Source organism: Pteropus vampyrus, unplaced genomic scaffold (assembly GCF_000151845.1).
Source record: "Pteropus vampyrus isolate Shadow unplaced genomic scaffold, Pvam_2.0 Scaffold1000005177, whole genome shotgun sequence".
Classification (NCBI taxonomy): Eukaryota; Metazoa; Chordata; class Mammalia; order Chiroptera; family Pteropodidae; genus Pteropus; species Pteropus vampyrus.
In genome coordinates, this window is record NW_011919579.1 from 1 (window position 1) to 19,906 (window position 19,906).

Here is a 19,906-nt window from a genome sequence, read left to right on the forward strand (position 1 = left end):
TCATCTTTTGATCCCCCCGTTTTCGGCCTCCGGTGGCATCCGCTACGTTTTAGGAGCAGGGAGTTAGCTCCCTTTCGAGAGCACGGTCGGCCTCTCCAAACGGAGCAACTGCGGCGCCCTTGAACCCGTGCCAGCGCCGGCCGGGTCCGTGTGCCGCTACGACTCCGGATTTGCTGCAGCAATCGTCGGCGGCGGCGGCCCAGAGCTCTAGAGGGCGGTGTCGCCACGGTGGAGCTCTCTGAGTGAGAGCCGTGCTTTCGTCGCGGTCCCGGCACCGCGAGCCGCTCTCTGCGCTCTGCTAGACGGTTCGCTCGCCATTCGGTTTGCTGAACGTTCGGTTTCTTTTCGGTTTGATTCCTCTCGCTACGTTTGTCTGTCCGGATGGTTACTCGGTGCGCTACGGTCTCGAAGAGTTTCGTATTTCATCGCGCCTGACGATTTCCGAGAACGTGTTACTGGGAGCCCCCCTTTGGGAGCTAGTGGGGCTTGGGCACTCCGTCTTTTGAATCCCCCCGTTTCCGGCCTCCGGTGGCATCCGCTACGTTTTAGGAGCAGGGAGTTAGCTCCCTTTCGAGAGCACGGTCGGCCTCTCCAAACGGAGCAACTGCGGCGCCCTTGAACCCGTGCCAGCGCCGGCCGGGTCCGTGTGCCGCTCCGACTCCGGATTTGCTGCAGCAATCGTCGGCGGCGGCGGCCCAGAGCTCTAGAGGGCGGTGTCGCCACGGTGGAGCTCTCTGAGTGAGAGCCGTGCTTTCGTCGCGGTCCCGGCACCGCGAGCCGCTCTCTGCGCTCTGCTAGACGGTTCGCTCGCCATTCGGTTTGCTGAACGTTCTGTTTCTTTTCGGTTTGTTTCCTCTCGCTACGTTTGTCTGTCCGGATGGTTACTTGGTGCGCTGCGGTCTCGAAGAGTTTCCGTGTTTCATCGCGCCTGACGATTTCCGAGAACGTGTTACTGGGAGGCCCCCTTTGGGAGCTAGTGGGGCTTGGGCACTCCGTCTTTTGAATCCCCCCGTTTCCGGCCTCCGGTGGCATCCGCTACGTTTTAGGAGCAGGGAGTTAGCTCCCTTTCGAGAGCACGGTCGGCCTCTCCAAACGGAGCAACTGCGGCGCCCTTGAACCCGTGCCAGCGCCGGCCGGGTCCGTGTGCCGCTACGACTCCGGATTTGCTGCAGCAATCGTCGTCGGCGGCGGCCCAGAGCTCTAGAGGGCGGTGTCGCCACGGTGGAGCTCTCTGAGTGAGAGCCGTGCTTTCGTCGCGGTCCCGGCACCGCGAGCCGCTCTCTGCGCTCTGCTAGACGGTTCGCTCGCCATTCGGTTTGCTGAACGTTCGGTTTCTTTTCGGTTTGTTTCCTCTCGCTACGTTTGTCTGTCCGGATGGTTACTCGGTGCGCTACGGTCTCGAAGAGTTTCGTATTTCATCGCGCCTGACGATTTCCGAGAACGTGTTACTGGGAGCCCCCCTTTGGGAGCAAGTGGGGCTTGGGCACTCCGTCTTTTGAATCCCCCCGTTTCCGGCCTCCGGTGGCATCCGCTATGTTTTAGGAGCAGGGAGTTAGCTCCCTTTCGAGAGCACGGTCGGCCTCTCCAAACGGAGCAACTGCGGCGCCCTTGAAGCCGTGCCAGCGCCGGCCGGGTCCGTGTGCCGCTACGACTCCGGATTTGCTGCAGCAATCGTCGTCGGCGGCGGCCCAGAGCTCTAGAGGGCGGTGTCGCCACGGTGGAGCTCTCTGAGTGAGAGCCGTGCTTTCCTCGCGGTCCCGGCACCGCGAGCCGCTCTCTGCGCTCTGCTAGACGGTTCGCTCGCCATTCGGTTTGCTGAACGTTCGGTTTCTTTTCGGTTTGTTTCCTCTCGCTACGTTTGTCTGTCCGGATGGTTACTCGGTGCGCTGCGGTCTCGAAGAGTTTCCGTGTTTCATCGCGCCTGACGATTTCCGAGAAGGTGTTACTGGGAGGCCCCCTTTGGGAGCTAGTGGGGCTTGGGCACTCCGTCTTTTGAATCCCCCCGTTTCCGGCCTCCGGTGGCATCCGCTACGTTTTAGGAGCAGGGAGTTAGTTCCCTTTCGAGAGCACGGTCGGCCTCTCCAAACGGAGCAACTGCGGCGCCCTTGAACCCGTGCCAGCGCCGGCCGGGTCCGTGTGCCGCTACGACTCCGGATTTGCTGCAGCAATCGTCGGCGGCGGCGGCCCAGAGCTCTAGAGGGCGGTGTCGCCACGGTGGAGCTCTCTGAGTGAGAGCCGTGCTTTCCTCGCGGTCCCGGCACCGCGAGCCGCTCTCTGCGCTCTGCTAGACGGTTCGCTCGCCATTCGGTTTGCTGAACGTTCGGTTTCTTTTCGGTTTGTTTCCTCTCGCTACGTTTGTCTGTCCGGATGGTTACTCGGTGCGCTACGGTCTCGAAGAGTTTCGTATTTCATCGCGCCTGACGATTTCCGAGAACGTGTTACTGGGAGCCCCCCTTTGGGAGCTAGTGGGGCTTGGGCACTCCGTCTTTTCAATCCCCCCGTTTCCGGCCTCCGGTGGCATCCGCTACGTTTTAGGAGCAGGGAGTTAGCTCCCTTTCGAGAGCACGGTCGGCCTCTCCAAGCGGAGCAACTGCGGCGCCCTTGAACCCGTGCCAGCGCCGGCCGGGTCCGTGTGCCGCTACGACTCCGGATTAGCTGCAGCAATCGTCGGCGGCGGCGGCCCAGAGCTCTAGAGGGCGGTGTCGCCACGGTGGACCTCTCTGAGTGAGAGCCGTGCTTTCGTCGCGGTCCCGGCACCGCGAGCCGCTCTCTGCGCTCTGCTAGACGGTTCGCTCGCCATTCGGTTTGCTGAACGTTCGGTTTCTTTTCGGTTTGTTTCCTCTCGCTACGTTTGTCTGTCCGGATGGTTACTCGGTGCGCTACGGTCTCGAAGAGTTTCGTATTTCATCGCGCCTGACGATTTCCGAGAACGTGTTACTGGGAGCCCCCCTTTGGGAGCTAGTGGGGCTTGGGCACTCCGTCTTTTGAATCCCCCCGTTTCCGGCCTCCGGTGGCATCCGCTACGTTTTAGGAGCAGGGAGTTAGCTCCCTTTCGAGAGCACGGTCGGCCTCTCCAAACGGAGCAACTGCGGCGCCCTTGAACCCGTGCCAGCGCCGGCCGGGTCCGTGTGCCGCTACGACTCCGGATTTGCTGCAGCAATCGTCGGCGGCGGCGGCCCAGAGCTCTAGAGGGCGGTGTCGCCACGGTGGACCTCTCTGAGTGAGAGCCGTGCTTTCGTCGCGGTCCCGGCACCGCGAGCCGCTCTCTGCGCTCTGCTAGACGGTTCGCTCGCCATTCGGTTTGCTGAACGTTCGGTTTCTTTTCGGTTTGTTTCCTCTCGCTACGTTTGTCTGTCCGGATGGTTACTCGGTGCGCTGCGGTCTCGAAGAGTTTCGTATTTCATCGCGCCTGACGATTTCCGAGAACGTGTTACTGGGAGCCCCCCTTTGGGAGCTAGTGGGGGTTGGGCACCCCGTCTTTTGAATCCCCCCGTTTCCGGCCTCCGGTGGTATCCGCCCACGACCCGGGACAGCATATATACCCAGGCTGCTGGTAGTGCTGCACACTTCGCCTGTCGCATCAGTGCCATCGCGGGTGTACTGCTGGTCCGAGGTGTCCGCGATGGAGCAGCTTTTTCTCGACGCGGTGAAGAACGCATGGGACTCCGCCGACGTGGCGCCAAAGGTCCCGCTCCCGTCTATCCTGACCTCCGACGATTGGGGGCCGTTGCCCCGGCCGCTGCGTCTGTACCCGGTCCCGGGAGAATCCTCGTCCCGCCGCGGCGACTACGACGGGAGACTCCTTTCCAGTGCTTGCTGGCAGCTGCCCTCGGTCTATCAGCAATACAGATCCTCAAACGAAGCCCAGAGCACTTGGGAACCAAGCCCAGCCCAGCGCAGTCCCGGACTCTGGCCGCGGACGCAGAGGACGCCAGAGGCACGGGTGGGAGAGACGGAGCCCGCAGAGAAAACCGCGTTCCAGCAGCAGCTTCCCGCGTACGCCCTGTCCGACGACCGAGACGGACGGCAGGACACCGAGCCTTGGGACAGCGCGCACGCTGCAGAGCGCCGCGGACCTCCGGTGACCGCGTGGGGGAGCCAGCACCGTGCTGTCTCAGGCTGCCTGCGGTGGATAGGTCGCGCTGTGGACACGTTGCGGCGGCTGCTTTCGGACCTTCGTGCGCGAGGACGAGCCCGCGGAGGGCAGCGGCAGACTTTCAGAAAACCACTCTTCCGTTTTTAAATGTTTCGCGATTTACCAAATCGGTGCCAGTTAGCTTTAAATTTCCTGTCTAATGTTTTATTTCTATCAATTTCTGGTATATAAAAATAAAAAATTGGCATCGCCTCTATAGCGGTCGTTGCGTTGTGCGTTTTTTATGTCGTGCGGACGTGGTGTTGCCTCGGCTGGGCCGCCTTCGTTCCTTTGGTCCACAGCTTTTCTCGCAGCAGGACCGCCACGTTTTAAGAGCAGGGAGTTAGCTCCCCTTCGAGAGCACGGTCGGCCTCTCCAAACGGAGCAACTGCAGCGCCCTCGACCCCGTGCCGGCGCCTGCCCGGCCCGTGTGCCGCTCCGACTCCGGATTTGCTGCAGCAATCGTCGGCGGCGGCTCAGAGCTCTAGAGGACGGTGGCGGCACGGCTGACCGCTCGGAGTGAGAGCCGGGCTTTCGTCGCGGTCCCGGCACCGCTAGCTGCTGTCTGCGCTCTGCAGGGTTCGTACTGCAGACCCCGCGACAGCAGCGGCGGCCTTTTGGGAAGTTTCTCCGGGCAAACACTTTCTGTTAAGTAATAAAAGTGCGTTCAAGTGTTTCTTCCGTGTCCCTTGTCGATGTTTGAGTCTCTTTGTCCTCAAGTTTCTTCTTAGTGTTCCGGTCGCTTACTACTTTCCGTTTCCTCGTTCGACTATGAGCTCTGGAAACTGAAATGGATCCGTGATCTCCGTCCCGCCCGGCATTTGTCTGGATCGTTTTGTCAGCCGAACGTGTCTCGCCGGCAGCTTGGCTAGTTGCTCTTGACTGCGCTTGTTGAAATCGCTCTTTTTAGTGCTAGGAGGACTGCGTTGGGTCGTGTGTCTCTGATGGGTTCAAGGTGCCGGCCGGCTCTCCGCCTATCCGCCAGCGTTTGGCGACCAGCCCACGCGTTTGGTCGAACGCTAGGTTTCCTGGTCGCGCTGGTGCCGAGCCCTTTCTCACTGGCCTCGCCGTTACTTGCTCCGGGCGAGTCATTTTCCCGAGCAACAGCGCTAGTGGCACGAAACCGCCGGTCCCTCATCTCTCCTTCCCAGTGCGGGGCAAGGCAAAGCTCCCAATGGAGAACCCCTAGCTTCTCCTGTCCTAACAGGGTCCCCATACCGCTGGTTTCCCGGGACGGGTCTCAAATGCCCAGCAGCGCCGCGGGCGCGGAACCCCTGTTCCGAGTGTGCGCACTTCGGTTTGTGCGTGGAGCCGGCACTATTGCTGTCAGGGAACAATGTTTGCTTTCGGTCTAGGGCGTTTTCTCAGTGACAACACCGTTCGCTCCTCTAAAACACTTATTCTCAGACCCGTCTGTTTCTCCAGCCCCGCGCCGCTCTTTGCCCCTTTCCGGCCCAAGGGCCCTGCTTGGACCCGGCAACACGGCTTGCTCCAGGTCAGCGTTTGGTCAGTTGGGGCTCGGATGACATCCAAATAGGAAAGGAAGAAGTCAAACTGTCACTATTTGCGGATGGAATGATTCTCTATAGAGAAAACTCTAAAGACTACAAAACAACGCTACTAGAAACAATAAGCAAATACAGTAAAGTTTCTGGATACAAAATCGATGTTCGAAAATCCATAGCGTTTCTATAACCTGATAATGTCAGAAAAGGAAGTAGAAAAAAAATCATTCCTTTTGCAATCGTAACAAAAATAAATAAATACCTAGGAATAAATTTAACGAAACAGATGAAAGACTTATCTAATGAAAACTACAAGACTCTACTAAGAGATTTGAAGGAGATACAAAGAAATAGAAAGATATTCCGTGTTCTTGGATTGGAAGCATCAACATAGTTAAAAAGACCATATTATCTAAAGCATTATCCAGATTTAATGCAATCCTCATCAAAACCCCATCACCACGTTTTAAAGAAATAGAACAAAACAACCATCAGCTTTTTATGGAAGCACAAAAGACCCGGAATTGCCAAAGCCATCCTGAGAAAAAAAAGAACGAGGCTGGAGGCATCACTCTGTCCCACTTCAAATTATACTATAAGGCCACAGTAATCAAAATGGCATGGTATTGGCAGCAAAACAGACACACGGGCAAGTGGAACAGAATCGAGAGTCCAGAAGCAAACCCATATTTATATGGGCAAATAATTCTTGGCAAAAATGCCAAAAACATACAGTGGAGAAAGGAAAGTGTCACACCGCCTCTGAGCTGTGTAGTCGACTGTCTCCCGCGCCGACGCCTTGCCCACCTTCGGGGCCCCCTGGATCCTGTCGTGGCTGGACCGCGGCAAGTGGCGCCCGAACAGGGACCTGAAGGTAAGTATTTATAATTTCGGCAAGGATAAGGCTCTCGCCGCTGGGTGCTGCAGACCCCCTAGTAAAGGAGACTAGGTAGAAAAGGGCGAGTAATCATGGGACATACAGAGTCAAAAGAGAGAAGTTTATTTATTGATATAGTTAAATATATGTTAGTAAAAAGAGGAATTCAAGTATCAAGTAAGCAGTTACGTGAATTTTTTCATTTTGTACAAGAATGCTCTCCTTGGTTTCCTGAGGAAGGGACTTTAAACTTAGAAACTTGGAAGAAGCTAGGAAAAGAAATGAAACTTTACTATACATTATATGGCCCGGAAAGGGTTCCTGTAGATGCATTTTCTTTATGGAATTTATTGAGAGATAGTTTTGATCCTACTCATGAGGCCGTATGCTTAGCAAGGAAAACGGAAGAAGACCTCCCACTTAGTTCTGTAGTTAAGAAAACTAGAAGTTATACAAGTATAAATAATACTGAGCCGGCTAAGGCAACTGTAATGGCAGTACAGAAAAACGATGATACTGAGAATGAAGTTTTAGATCCAGGAGGTGAACAGGAGTTGGAGGACGAAGCAGCAAAATACAATCAAGATGATGATTATAATACATTTGGCCCGGTTGAGGTGTTTGCTGCGCCTCCTCCAACAGCTCCTCCATCATATCAGTAAAGAATGCCTTCAATTTATATACAGATTCAGCTTATATTGTTAATTTATTTCCAGCTATAGAAACAGCTCTTATTTCTACATCTTCAGCAATTTATGAACAATTTAAACTGTTGCAAATTCTAATTCAGGAAAGAAAATATCCATTTTTTATCGGTCATATCAGAGGACATTCTAATCTATCAGGCTATTTATGTGAAGGAAATCGAAAGGCCGATCAATTAACAAAATTTATTTTAACTGCTATAGAAGAAGCTACAGCTTCACATTCTTTGCATCATCAGAATTCGGCAACTTTAAGACTGCAGTTTCATTTAGAGAACAAGCAAGACAAATTGTCAGACAATGCCCTGCTTGTGTTACTCATTTACCTTCTCTAGCTATGGGAGTAAATCCTAGAGGACTTCGTCCTAATATATTATGGCAAATGGATGTAACACACATACCAGAATTTGGGAAGCTTTCTTTTGTGCATGTAATTATAGATACTTTTTCTCATGTAATTTTTGCATCAGCAAGAACTGGAGAAGCATATAAAGATGTAGTACAACATATGATTCAGTCATTTGCCTATCTGGGCTTGCCGCAACATATTAAGACTGATAATGCTCCAGTATATACTTCAAAGAATTTTAAAGAATTTTGTGGGAAATTTAATATTAAACATAATACAGGAATTCCTTATAATCCTTAAGGGCAAGCTATAGTTGAAAGAGCACATCAAACATTAAAATTACAAATATCCAAGCTCCAACAAGGAATAAATAAATATTTGACTCCACATCATATATTACAGCATGCTCTTTTTGTTATCAATCATCTCAATATTAATGAACAAGGGCTAACTCCAATGATGAGACATTGGGAACAAAGACATACTCCACAGGTAATGGTAAAATGGAAAGATTTATTGACTGGTCAATGGAGAGGGCCTGATATACTTTTAACATTGGGGAGAGGATATGCTTGTGTGTTTCCACAGGATGCAGAATCACCGATATGGATACCAGATTGGCTCATCCGGCCTGCATCACAAAAGAAGATTCCCTCCATTGGCCCATTCGACACCTGATCCTGGGTCGCCAGATACACCTGACTCATTAACTCCGAAAATGGCTAAGATAAATCTTTCATCTCCTCAACAAGCTCATTCCACCAAGAAGGCATTATTTCCCACCTGGGGTCAAATTAAGAAACTCACCTCAGAGGCGGAAACTTTAGTTTCTGCTGGAGGACATCAACCCACTCCTGAAGCATTGTTTTTAGCTATGCTAGCATTGCTTTCTTGTCAGGTACCGTTTGCTAATGCAAATTTTTCTTATTGGGCATATTTTCCTGATCCACCATTATTGCATCTTGCTTCATGGGGATCACAAAATATTAAAGTTTTCACTAATAATTCTGACCTTATGGGAGGTATATCTAATTCATCAATACCTCACAGAACATCAGACAAAATAGATTTTAAAGGATTTGCAGACGATGCACCATTGTGTTTTGTAGTAACAGGAGTTCCATTACCAGGTTGTCTTCCTATTAATTATAGAACTTTTTTAACTGATTCACCTACAGATAATATATATAAGAGAAACATATGGAATTTAGAATTTATATCATTAGGATATCATACATATAATGATACATATATAAATCTTACTAATTCTTTTACTTTCCTCCTAGAGGCATGTACTACAAAATTTTCTAATAGAGATATATATTGGAATTCTATAAATAGTAAACATGGATTTCCAAAACGGATTGATTGTGGCTTTAACCATAAAGCTACAAAATTCTCTCCTGTACAGTCTAACATAACTATTTATGATTTTTCTGTGTCTTCACCTAATTATAATTACAGAGATTATTTGAAAACCAAAACTGCTAATTTTACAGGATTTGACTCCACAGGGAGTAGTATACATAGATGGTTTACTCCTGGCTGGGTTGCTCCTATATATCAAAGTACTTCACCTAAACATAATAAAACAGTTTTATATCCAGATTTGTTTAGGCTTTTGGCTGCTACAAATATGATTCTTTTTAAAAGGCCTTTAGAAAATAAGGCAGAATCTTTAGCTTTGAGAGCTTGTGTTAATACGCCATATGCTTTGCTATTAGGACAACATAAAGACATTAATAATTCTGTTACTGCAGATTCATATCATATTAGTTGTTAAAATTGTTTATTAACTAATTGTATACATTCTGGATTGCCCAAGACTTATACTGTGTTCATGATTGTGTATCAGCCTTCGTATGTCATGATTCCAGTAACATTAACTGAAGAATGGTATGATGATTCTGGCTTGCAGGTATTAGTTAAACTTAATGAACTCATAAGACCAAAAAGATTTGTTGCAGCATTAATATTAGGGATCACAGCATTAATTAGTATTATGACTTCTTTAGTTGTTTCCTCTACAGCTTTGGTGCAACAAATTCATACTGCTTCACATGTTAATGATCTTGCTCATAATGTTTCCACTGCTTTAGCAATTCAAGAAAAGATAGATAGAGAACTAGAAACTAGAATTAATGCTTTAGAAGATACAGTACTATATTTGGGAAATCAGGTACAAAATATAAAAATGCAAATGACCACTAAATGTCATGCACGTTTTAAATGGATTTGTATTACTCCATATAGCTATAATAATACTTCAGAACCATGGGATAAAGTAAAAACTCATTTACAAGGCATTTGGCATAATACTAATCTTGCTCCAGACTTACACGCATTACAAAATAATATAAAAGCAATAAGTCATGCACAATTGAATTTACCTATTGGCGAAAATTTGGCTGAAAGTTTATGGCGCTCTTTAAGCAGCATTCATCCAACTGTTTGGTGGTCAGGGCTGATTCACATTGGGGTTACTATTTTCATAATTTTAATCATGATTATCATTTTTCCAGTCATCTTCAGAGTGATTCTTTCGTCAATCAAGCGTCTACACACAGAACTTGAAACATTTAAATTAAAAAATAAAAAAGGGGGAGATGCCGCGTCCTCTTTCTACCCTACTGCGTGACAAGGTCCGGAGATGGGGACAGAGGCTTCAAGGAATGCATCGTCAAGAATGAGGACGTGGCATGTGTTTAGGGATAATTGGTTTCTTAGAAATGATCCTATTAAGAGGGGGAATTTGGGTAGCACAAATTCTAGTAAGTGTAAACGCTATAGAAATGGATTTCCTCAAAATTGGCTCTGAGGAAAACATAGTAAATTCCCCGCGTATGGAATCAGCTCTAGTCACCCTGACGTGTCCAGAATGCGTAAACCCTTTATTTGAACAATTATTAAGGGAAATTCCTTTTGACGCGCCTCTTAAAGATATTATGAATAAATTATAACAAGCTGAATACTAGAACCAGTTTATACTCCTGTTCCCACGCAGTTAGTAGAAAAATTAGTAAGGATAAGAAATTTACTCATAAGCCTGTGCCTACTATAGAAGGGCCTCCTTTTGTGGCCTAGTGGATAAATAGAAAACTCTGGTATCCACCTAGGGGGGCTAATAGTATGAAAAGATTACCTGATCTTCCTTTGCCTTATTCAGAAGCTTATAATAAAGATAGTATACATGTAGTGAATAAAGATAGAATTCATGTGCCTTATAGTAGTTTAAGTTTCATAGAAAGGCTGGCTAGGTCGGGATCTCCTTGGTGCTTAAAAACAAAGGAACAGAAACTTAGCTTATGAAAGCAGCTTTGTAAAACTGATTTTTATAAATATTTTCCTCATTACTGCACCAAGGAAACTTTTGAACAGCTATGAGAAAGGTTCAGCTTGAACTTTAGATATAGCATAAATCAAATAGCATTTAAAAGATTTCTTCAGGCAGAAAGAAGAACAATGTCTGCCCACAAGCCAATACTTGCTGTTATGAATACATCTATCTATCACCTTTACTTAAATCAAACTGTATCTTACGTAATAGATATAATAATTAAAAGTTTAGATTGTTCCATCAGGTAGTTCTGTTCTAATGATTGAGAGAAAAATGTACTAGTTAATCATGAACATCAATAATAATATACTCTATAAGATTTTCTGCTCCGCCTAACCGCAGAAATTTAACTCCCTGCTACCTTAACAACAAAGTATAATCAAATGCCAAATAAAAAGTATAAAAGTTGTACTCAAATCACAATAAAACGGAACAGTGTCACACCGCCTCTGAGCTGTGTAGTCGACTGTCTCCCGCGCCGACGCCTTGCCCACCTTCGGGGCCCCCTGGATCCTGTCGTGGCTGGACCGCGGCAGGAAAGCCTCTTTATTAAATAGTGCTAATAAAACTGGAAAGCCACCAAAAGAATGAAAGTAGACTGTTGTCTATCACCACACATCAAAATTAACTCAAAACGGATTAAGGACCCGAATAAAAGACCCGAAACGATAACATGCATAGAAGAAAACCCAAAAACTAAACTCAAGGACCTTGGACTTAAAGAGGATTTTATGATTTTGGCCTCGAAGGCATGGGAAGTAAAAGCAAAAAGAAATAAATGGGCCTACATCAAACTAAAAAGCTGCTGCTCAGCCAAAGAAACCGTCCACACAACCAAACGAATGGGAAACTATATTTGCGAGCAGCACCGCTGATAAGGGTCTAATATCCAAAATATACAAAGAACTCATACGACTCAATAACAACAACAACAAAAAACAAACGATCCAATCAAAAAATGGGCAGAAGACCTGAACAGACACTTCTCCCTAGAGGACATACAAATGGCCAACAAAGATATCAAAAGATGCTCAACATTGCTAGCTGTTAGGGAAACGCAAGCCAAAACCACAATGAGATACCATCTCATACCTGTGAGAATAGCTATAATCAATAGCACCAGTATATAGCAAGTGTTAGAGAGGCTTCGGAGGAAAAGGAACCCTCATACACTGCTGGTGGGACTGCAAATTGGTACAGCCAGTATGGAAAACAGTATGGAGGTTCCTCAAAAAACTATAGAATTGATCTACTATATGATCCAGCAATCCCTCTACTGGATATTTACCCCAAAGCCTTAAAAAGCCATATGCGAAAAGATATTTAGTTGCACACCGATGTTCATAGCAGCATTATTCACAGTGGCCTGGACATGGAAGCAACAGAAGTGTCCTACGATAGATGATTGGCTAAAGGAGATTTGGTACATATATACAATGGAATATTACTCAGCCATGAGAAGAGATGAAAGACTGCCATTTGCGACGACATGGATGGACCTCGAGGTAATCGGGCTAAGTGAAATAAGCCAGACAGGAAAGGTTGAAAATCACATGATATCACTTATGTGTGGGATAAAACCCTAAAAGCAACCAATGAACAGGACAAACAAACAGAGACCCAAGGACATGGACAGTGGACTAGTGGTTACCGGAGGGTTGCGGGGAGGAGGGGGGAGATAGACGAAGTAAAGGAGGTCAAATATAATGGGCTAGGGGGAGGGCGAAGTGGGTAAAGGGGATCAAATATATGGTAGCTGAAGGAAACGGGACTTTAGGTGGTAAACACACAATAGAATATACAGATGTCAAATACTAATGTACACCTGAAATTATATAATTGTATTAACCACCGTTACCCCCAATAAACTATATTTAAAGAAAAAGAAAAAAGAATACAATAAAAACGTTAGCCACTGTCAGGTACAGTAATACAAAGCTCAAAAGAAAAGCTGGAGTCAAACCGGGTTTCTGGGACAGGGAGTTAGCTAAAGTTACCTGCTCAGGTGGCTAAAGCTTTCCATTAAAGATTTCTTTTCTTTTCTTTTTCTTTTCTTTTTTTTTTTCATGCACCATAGGATTCTTTTAGAGAAGGTTTTTGGGAGTCATTTTCTCTTTTAGAAGCCTCCTCACACCAATCGAAGTAGTACACCCTCTTGTCCCCCAGAGGATCCCGGATCCTCTCTTTTTAAGGGCACTCCTAAGGTGGACTATCTTATGTGAGTTAAGGGTTCCTCACAGTGGGGACTACATTCCAAATTATACGACCGTTCACCCATTTTCCCAAAACGCACAATATCCTGTTCCCGCTTTTGGCCCATCAGTGCCTTGAGACTTCCTAAGGCATCTAAACTCTGACGCACCCCGTTTTTCTCAACAGCTCTTCCAACACAAAGAGAATCCCGCATGTCCCTCGTTTTCAACAGAATAGGGTAATTTACCGGAAAAGCCTCAACAAAGATGGCTCAATAAAATCAGAGAGCCCCACACAAAGGGAGTAGAGCTCTGAGCTGAGATTTACCGTGGACGTCCAAGATCCTCCGGGGAAAGCAGCCAGTGCAACGCGCTCGGTGGGGACCAGCACCACTTAGTTGCTCAGCAGCTCCGGGATTCATCAGGAGTCTCCTTCGCAGCCCACTTCTGGAGACAATAACTCTTTAAAGAAATTTCGGAGAGCCTTCCTTGACAGCAATAAGTTATGGAGAGAGAAACAACCCGTTGGCAAACAGGGAGACTTAAAACTGGAAAGGAGTCTGAGGTTCAGAGGCCTGACAGTGCAGGGCAGCTTATCACGAGATGAAGGAGGACGTGGTTACTCCAACGGGGATTTCCAGAAGGCAGGAAATTGGGTAAAAGTGACTGATTCATACCATTTAAGGAAGACTACTTAAGTTTCTTTTATGATTTTCAAAGTCATTTAGGAGAAATCAGTTAAGTTTCGCTTCTGTTAGTCAGCTAGGGGGATTTCCAAGCCTGGTCTACAGTTTGCTTTTATTTCCTATTTCCTTTTATTTTAAGCCCTGTAGCTCCGGTCTTTCTCGGGGTTAGCTCTGCGCAATTCTCACTGTCAGGAGTTTCTCGGCGGCAGCCCCCTGGGACGCGCCAAGCAGCTATTAGCCCATGGCCACAACGCCGCTGTGTGCTCCGGGCCCGCGCTGCCTGGGGCCGGGCGCCCTCAGGCCCGTTCCCCGTCACGGCGGCCGGGAAGTGCAGCCGCCGGCATTTCGCACAGAGCCGAGCTCGCGGGTTCTCCCCGCAGCGCGCCAGTGGTGGCGCCGAGCCACGCGGTTTCTTGGTCGCAGCCGCGCTGCCTCCCCCAACGCTGGCAGGCTGTGGCTAGCAGCACCGCTACAGGCTACTGGCTACTGGCTACTGGCTACTGGCTACTGGCTACTGGCGTGGAGTCCGTTTCGATTTGGAAAGTTCTGCTTTCGCTTAGTTTCACTCAGGTACAAATCCTGTATTCTGGGGAAAGCGGTTTCAGCGCGGCAAACCTTCCTCGTTGGCGCTGACAGTGTGATCTCTCAGTCCTAGAAGTCCCGGTTTAGGGCTAGCAACAGGCACGGGTTTCCCCACGTTCCGGCGAAAACCGGAGGCCTGCACCCGTCGGTGGTGTTCGCTGTTTCTTTCTGTAGACGTAGCTTCACGGAACGGTTCGCTTTTTAAAGGGCAAGTCAGACAGTTTAGGCCTGTATGCCATGCAGGGCTATGGGAGGGGTGAGGGTCCTGGCGCTTCGAAGGGGAGGTGGACGATTCGCAGGCCCATAAGAACACATATTGGTTCATTAGATGCTTGCCCTGCCGGTAGAGATGGGTCACTCAGAGAAAAAGGCATCTCTGGTAATGCCTCTCTTTTTTGAGCTAGTAGGACCTTTATCTGAATTCGTTTAGGGAGCTAAAGGTCCGCTGGGTCTTGCCTGCCTTCGGCTCAAAATAGCCGCATGCCAAGGTGGTACATGCTGGGGAGGCTATTCTGGACCCCTTTGCTACCCTGAGAAATGACCAATGTAACCAAATTAGTTGCTTCACAAAATTACTGGTAAGCTCTGTGCTATGTTCAAGAGGGAAGCAGAATCCAGTGACACCAAGGTGGGGTGGGGGGACCGAAGGAGTGGACACGGCTATGCCTGTATGAATTCCACCATGGCCCTCTTCCCAATTTCATATCTTTGAAGGAGGTATATATCTCAAAACGAGTGCTTTCTTCCCATCGCAGCATAGTTTTAATACCAGTCTTTCCTTTCTTGGTGGTATAGAAAATCATGACGCATCTTTACAATGACGGGCTTCTTAGATCGAAGGGATTATGATTCCAGACAACTGTCTGTGTAGCCGTAGTGGGACATCTGGCTTAGCATCTCTCAAGATTACTCAGAATAAGTCTAGAAGAAAGGATCGGGCTATTTGAAAGGGGGGAAAGCTATGTCTGGTCATCATAATAATGGAGAAATTCATTCCAAGGAAAAAAATGTTTACATTAGTGGGATAAATGTAAAAGAATTACAGAATAAGGACTCCGACCGCCAAAACTTTAACACTAGTACTACTCAAGGTTTAGACTGCCATAGTAGCATCCCCAGTAGACCAAAAGAAATGCAAACGTTTCAGAACAGAACCTCTGGGGGTGGGGTGTTGAATCTGCATCCTAATGTACTGCGAGTACTGTCAGGCGAGCCAAGGGATACTCAGGTAACTGTCATTTACGTGCCGGTACTCCAACCTCTTTCCCTAAGATCAGAGAGGAAAGGAAGGCGAGGATGACAAGAGGTTCGGAACTGTAATCGAGGAGGATGAAGAAAGAATATGGTGGGAGGGGAAGTGGAGAAGAAAAATTTAGAATGCGCATGGGGTGCAATGTTGGAGCCAGCCCGAGGAACTAATTGAGGGTACCTGAAAGGGGGAGCATGGACTGAGGAAAAGAAAGAAGACAGACAGAACTGCAGGAGGGAGCACAGATTCAAGCTGTGTCTGTGTCCCCGAGTTTATTTAAAACACACTACTTAGAGCATCACAATGAGAAAACAGCAGTCAAGACCCAAGGTCAGCCAAATTACTTATCCTGCAAAACAATGAAGTTCTCACAACTCCCTCCTTGGAAAACACTGAGTGTTTAAAATAGTTTAGTGCCACTTATCTCAAAGCTCGCCAAGTTAGCTCAGCTCCCAATATCTCCCCCGTTTTTATTTTTTAAATGCCCGAACCCTCCTGGTTCTGGCGCAAGGTGACTGTGCCTGTCTTAGGTGATCCCCTCACCAGATCTGGAACTTACCCGTCATCGGTACGTGCATTCTGTCATGCACGCCCTGTCTTAGGTTGTCCAGTCTCTGAGGGAGTCTTACCCATCTTTGACTACCAGCCCCCGCGAGAGGGAGATGTCCATCTTTCAAGCCATATATCGAAGCCTTACATGATGTAGGTCGGCCTGAAGTTTTCACATAGCACTAATGAAGTATTTTAGTAGAGAAGGAAGCAGGCACAAGACAACAATTACACAGGCTCCTATAGTCAAAACAGAAGCAGCTAGCTGATAGAAGGAAGACCATGAGGGGACAAGGCCCTTAAGGTGATCCAAAAATTCAGTGGCTAATTTATCAGTGTCAAATTGTAGAGGTTTAGCATTTTTAAGTCCTTGTATTTCTTTATGCAGGTTAATTAAATCTAAGGATACATTAGCATTGTGCCATATGCCTTTTAAATGATATTTTACTCGATCCCAGTCATGACTGGTTTCATTGTATATTCTAGATGTGACACAGATCCAATGATATTTTACATGACATTCTAGTTGAGATCTAATGTTTAGACCCTGGATTTCATCACCCAGGTATTCCACTGTCTTATACAAAGCATCTAACTTTTGTACTAATTTTCTATCTACATTTTTCTGTGTTCCTAATGCTAAAGTAACATTTCTAGACAAATCATTGACATAATGAGCAGTTTGTACAGTTTGTGTAAGAGCCACCGCAGCGGTGGCAGCAGTAGCTATAAGAGATACAATAGCAAGTATTCCTGCAACGATTAGTCCAATCACCTTCCTCATAGATGGCATGTCCAGCAGCGATGTGTTGTTCACTTTCACAATGACGTCTGGTCCTTGCCACATTGTTGGATGTAACAGAGGTGGGTCAGGAAAGTATATCCAGTAAATTGCACCCTCAGCTGTCATCACCAGGCTCAGCAAGATCAAGGTTAAGGTCATCTCGCCGGGTGTCTGGTGGAGCGGCGAAACGGACCAACCTCTCCGGCAACCACCTGGCATTTTCTGCATCCTGTGGAAAAACACAAACATGCCCTCGTCCCCATATTAATACCAGGTCGGGGCCATGTCGATTAGTTTTGAGCATCAGAAATTCAGTTTTTTGAGCATCAGAAAGAATTTGTGGAGAAACCGGGTAGGCCTCTCCCTTTTTTATTTAGTTTTTTGATTTTTGAGGGCATCACGTCATCTTTTTGCCATGTTTGTTCGACTAGTCAGATGACGTTTCCCGCATGGACTTTCCCAGCAGGGCAGCAGCCACAGCAAGTCCCTTCGTGTATGAGGGCCCTATGTCAGAACACAACCTAACATAATCACTTAAGTCTTCTTTCTTTCTAAAGGGTCTGATTGTTTTTTGATAGGCAGAATTTGCATTTTCATAAGCCAGCTCTTTTACCAGCAGAGAACTGGCTTCCAGGTTCCCTAAAAGCCGTGAAGCAGCCTGCTACAGCCCTTGTTGCAACCCTGTTTGAGGCATTGGTTTCTGATTAAGCCAAAGGGGTGTGCCAGTTGGTCCAACAGGGGCAAAACTCACAGGAGAGGGGTCTAAGCCTGCAATTATAGTTGGAGTCAACCTTCCCCCTGACCTCAGTGGATCCTGAGGAACTTTAAAAATTGGCACTTTTAAGGGCTGAGGCCCCATGGCCAGCTTTTGCATCTGCAAAGACAAATTAGCCAATTTCTGTTTTAATTGTTCAACCTCTTCTTCCTCATCCCCAAAAAACAAGGAAGAATAGTGCGCACCTAAACCTTCATCAGGCGGCGCCGAGGGCTTGCTCTCATCCTGAGGCTTACTATTGGAGCCTTCCACTTCAGGGGAGGCCTCAGGACCTGGGGCGCCATGCTCTCGCTATTTGTCCCTCTCATGTCAGGGGTCTAAGCAGTCTCGGACAAGGGTCCACAACCCAAAAGTTTCTACCGGGACCTTACTAGGCCCATGAACATCATAATAATCTTGCAATTTTTGTCCTACCCTTTTCAAGGTTTCTAAATCTATAGTCCCTTCTTCCAGAAACCAGGGACATACTTCTACAAATTGCAAAAACTTAGTTAATTGTTGCTGGCCCACTTTGGCCCCTCTTACTCTAAGCATATTTTTAAGCATATGTACAAAAAGCAGTCGACTATTTCCTTGGCCCGTTTTTACTTCTTTAAGTTTCTGTTTCACTTTCTATATTACAATACTCCTGTGTACTTACGGTTGGCCGCCTACAGGACTCTTAGGCCTCTCAGATTCCGCGTGCGCACGCCTTACTCTGCGGCACGTACTAGCTGTTATCCCCCGTGTTCAGGTCCCTGTTCGGGCGCCACTTTGTCGGAGCCAGCCGACAAAGTAATTGAGGGTACCCGAAAGGGGGAGCATGGACTGAGGAAAAGAAAGAAGACAGACAGAACTGCAGGAGGGAGCACAGATTCAAGCTGTGTCTGTGTCCCCGAGTTTATTTAAAACACACTACTTATAGCATCACAATGAGAAAACAGCAGTCAAGACCCAAGGTCAGCCAAATTACTTATCCTGCAAAACAATGAAGTTCTCACAACTCCCTTCTTGGAAAACACTGAGTGTTTAAAATAGTTTAGTGCCACTTATCTCAAAGCTCGCCAAGTTAGCTCAGCTCCCAACAGCGGAAAAGGAGGCCAATTAAACACAGGAACTTGTAGTTTCCTGGCCTGTGATAAATCTTCCCACTGGGCTTTCTCAGAGACACAGGTCGTGAGAGCTCCTCCCACAGGCCCTCCGGGACTCCTGTCTAGGTTCAGGTTTCTGCCATAAAGTTTGACACATTACTCTGCCTTGGCCAGTCTAATTTACAGGACCCAGCTGGAGAACTTAAGAAGGGTAAAGGAGAAGAGGGTTTTCTTCGTCCACATCATGAAAGGTTTGGAAAACTATGATACATATACCTGTATGTGTCCGAAGTGTGCTTGTTTGTGTAAAACAATGGCTACCTTTGGAAGTGAAATTTTGGACACTTTCAAAATCTAGATAACAGCGTCTCACCAGTTGATGATTTCCGTCGTCAAAGGACAAAACTAACCAAGTAAATATGGAGTTCTGATTGGCATTACTAAGCAATTCATGAATTAGGCACTATCCCATCTAGCACCTAGAAGGGCGCTCCCGGCGATGGCACAGAAGGAAAGAATTTTATAGGAAAAAGAATGTGGCAGGAGGAGTTATTTGGAAAAGAAAAGAAAAGATTATTTTTGACCAGGACGTCTTATTTTGGGGGTGGGGGTGGGAATGACAGGAGTTTTATCACGCAGACTGCCTCTTTTTCCCTTTGGAGCATCGAGAGGGCCACCGGACAGATTACTTCATGGGTGTGGACAAGAAAATTCCCGACTGGTTCATTAAGATCACATTTCTGGTGAAGGTCAAAACTGCAGTGAAGCCAGGTATTGAGTCTGGGTTTGATATTCTCTACTGAACTCAGACAGTGTTTGGAGGCTTTGCTAGAAATAAGGGATAAAGATTGATGCAAGAGTCTTAGAATTTACAATCTCGGAACACATCTAGAAAAAAGGCAGAAATGTTCCAAAGAAGAAAGGAGAGTGAAGTGTTTTGATAGTAAAAAAAGTACGCTCTTGAGAAGCATCAGTCCTACATTGTGAGCCCTAGGATCGGCTCAGGAGGATGTCAGGCGGTCAGAACAACAGATGCCAGGTGGTCCAGAAGATGGGCACCGGGAGGTCTGGTCGTATCCAGTGGTCTGCATAATGGGTGTCGGGTGGATATC

The 19,906-nt window shown here is 47.3% G+C and overlaps 3 protein-coding genes across 3 annotated transcripts; 2 read left to right on the forward strand and 1 right to left on the reverse strand.

Annotated features, from left to right (window-relative positions):
* Positions 1-219: 219 nt before the first annotated feature.
* On the reverse strand, positions 220-1,169 carry LOC105311596. The gene is made up of 2 exons (XM_011387565.2): positions 432-1,169; positions 220-398 (listed from the first exon to the last, which is right to left on the reverse strand). Exons 1-2 carry the CDS (start codon positions 1,030-1,032, stop codon positions 364-366), a joined length of 636 nt encoding a protein of 211 aa, XP_011385867.1. The 5' UTR covers positions 1,033-1,169; the 3' UTR covers positions 220-363.
* Positions 1,170-3,406: 2,237 nt separating this feature from the next.
* Positions 3,407-4,311, forward strand: ANXA2R (annexin A2 receptor). Its single transcript, XM_023527157.1, has one exon. The coding sequence runs from the start codon at positions 3,623-3,625 to the stop codon at positions 4,241-4,243; it is 621 nt and encodes a 206-aa protein (XP_023382925.1). The 5' UTR covers positions 3,407-3,622; the 3' UTR covers positions 4,244-4,311.
* Positions 4,312-6,413: 2,102 nt separating this feature from the next.
* Positions 6,414-10,113, forward strand: LOC105311597. The gene is made up of 2 exons (XM_023527156.1): positions 6,414-6,514; positions 8,159-10,113. Exon 2 carries the CDS (start codon positions 8,160-8,162, stop codon positions 9,351-9,353), a length of 1,194 nt encoding a protein of 397 aa, XP_023382924.1. The 5' UTR covers positions 6,414-6,514; position 8,159; the 3' UTR covers positions 9,354-10,113.
* The last annotated feature ends 9,793 nt before the right edge of the window (positions 10,114-19,906 follow it).

Excerpts from the sequence above, each read along its gene's own strand:
- LOC105311597 (XM_023527156.1), top strand. The coding sequence starts at position 8,160 with ATGCAGAATCACCGATATGGATACCAGATTGGCTCATCCGGCCTGCAT.
- ANXA2R (XM_023527157.1), top strand. The coding sequence starts at position 3,623 with ATGGAGCAGCTTTTTCTCGACGCGGTGAAGAACGCATGGGACTCCGCC.
- LOC105311596 (XM_011387565.2), bottom strand. The coding sequence starts at position 1,032 with ATGCCACCGGAGGCCGGAAACGGGGGGATTCAAAAGACGGAGTGCCCA. Across the intron at positions 399-431 it reads ACGTTCTCGGAAATCGTCAG|GCGCACCGAGTAACCATCCG; the intron begins GCGCGATGAAAT and ends TTCGAGACCGTA.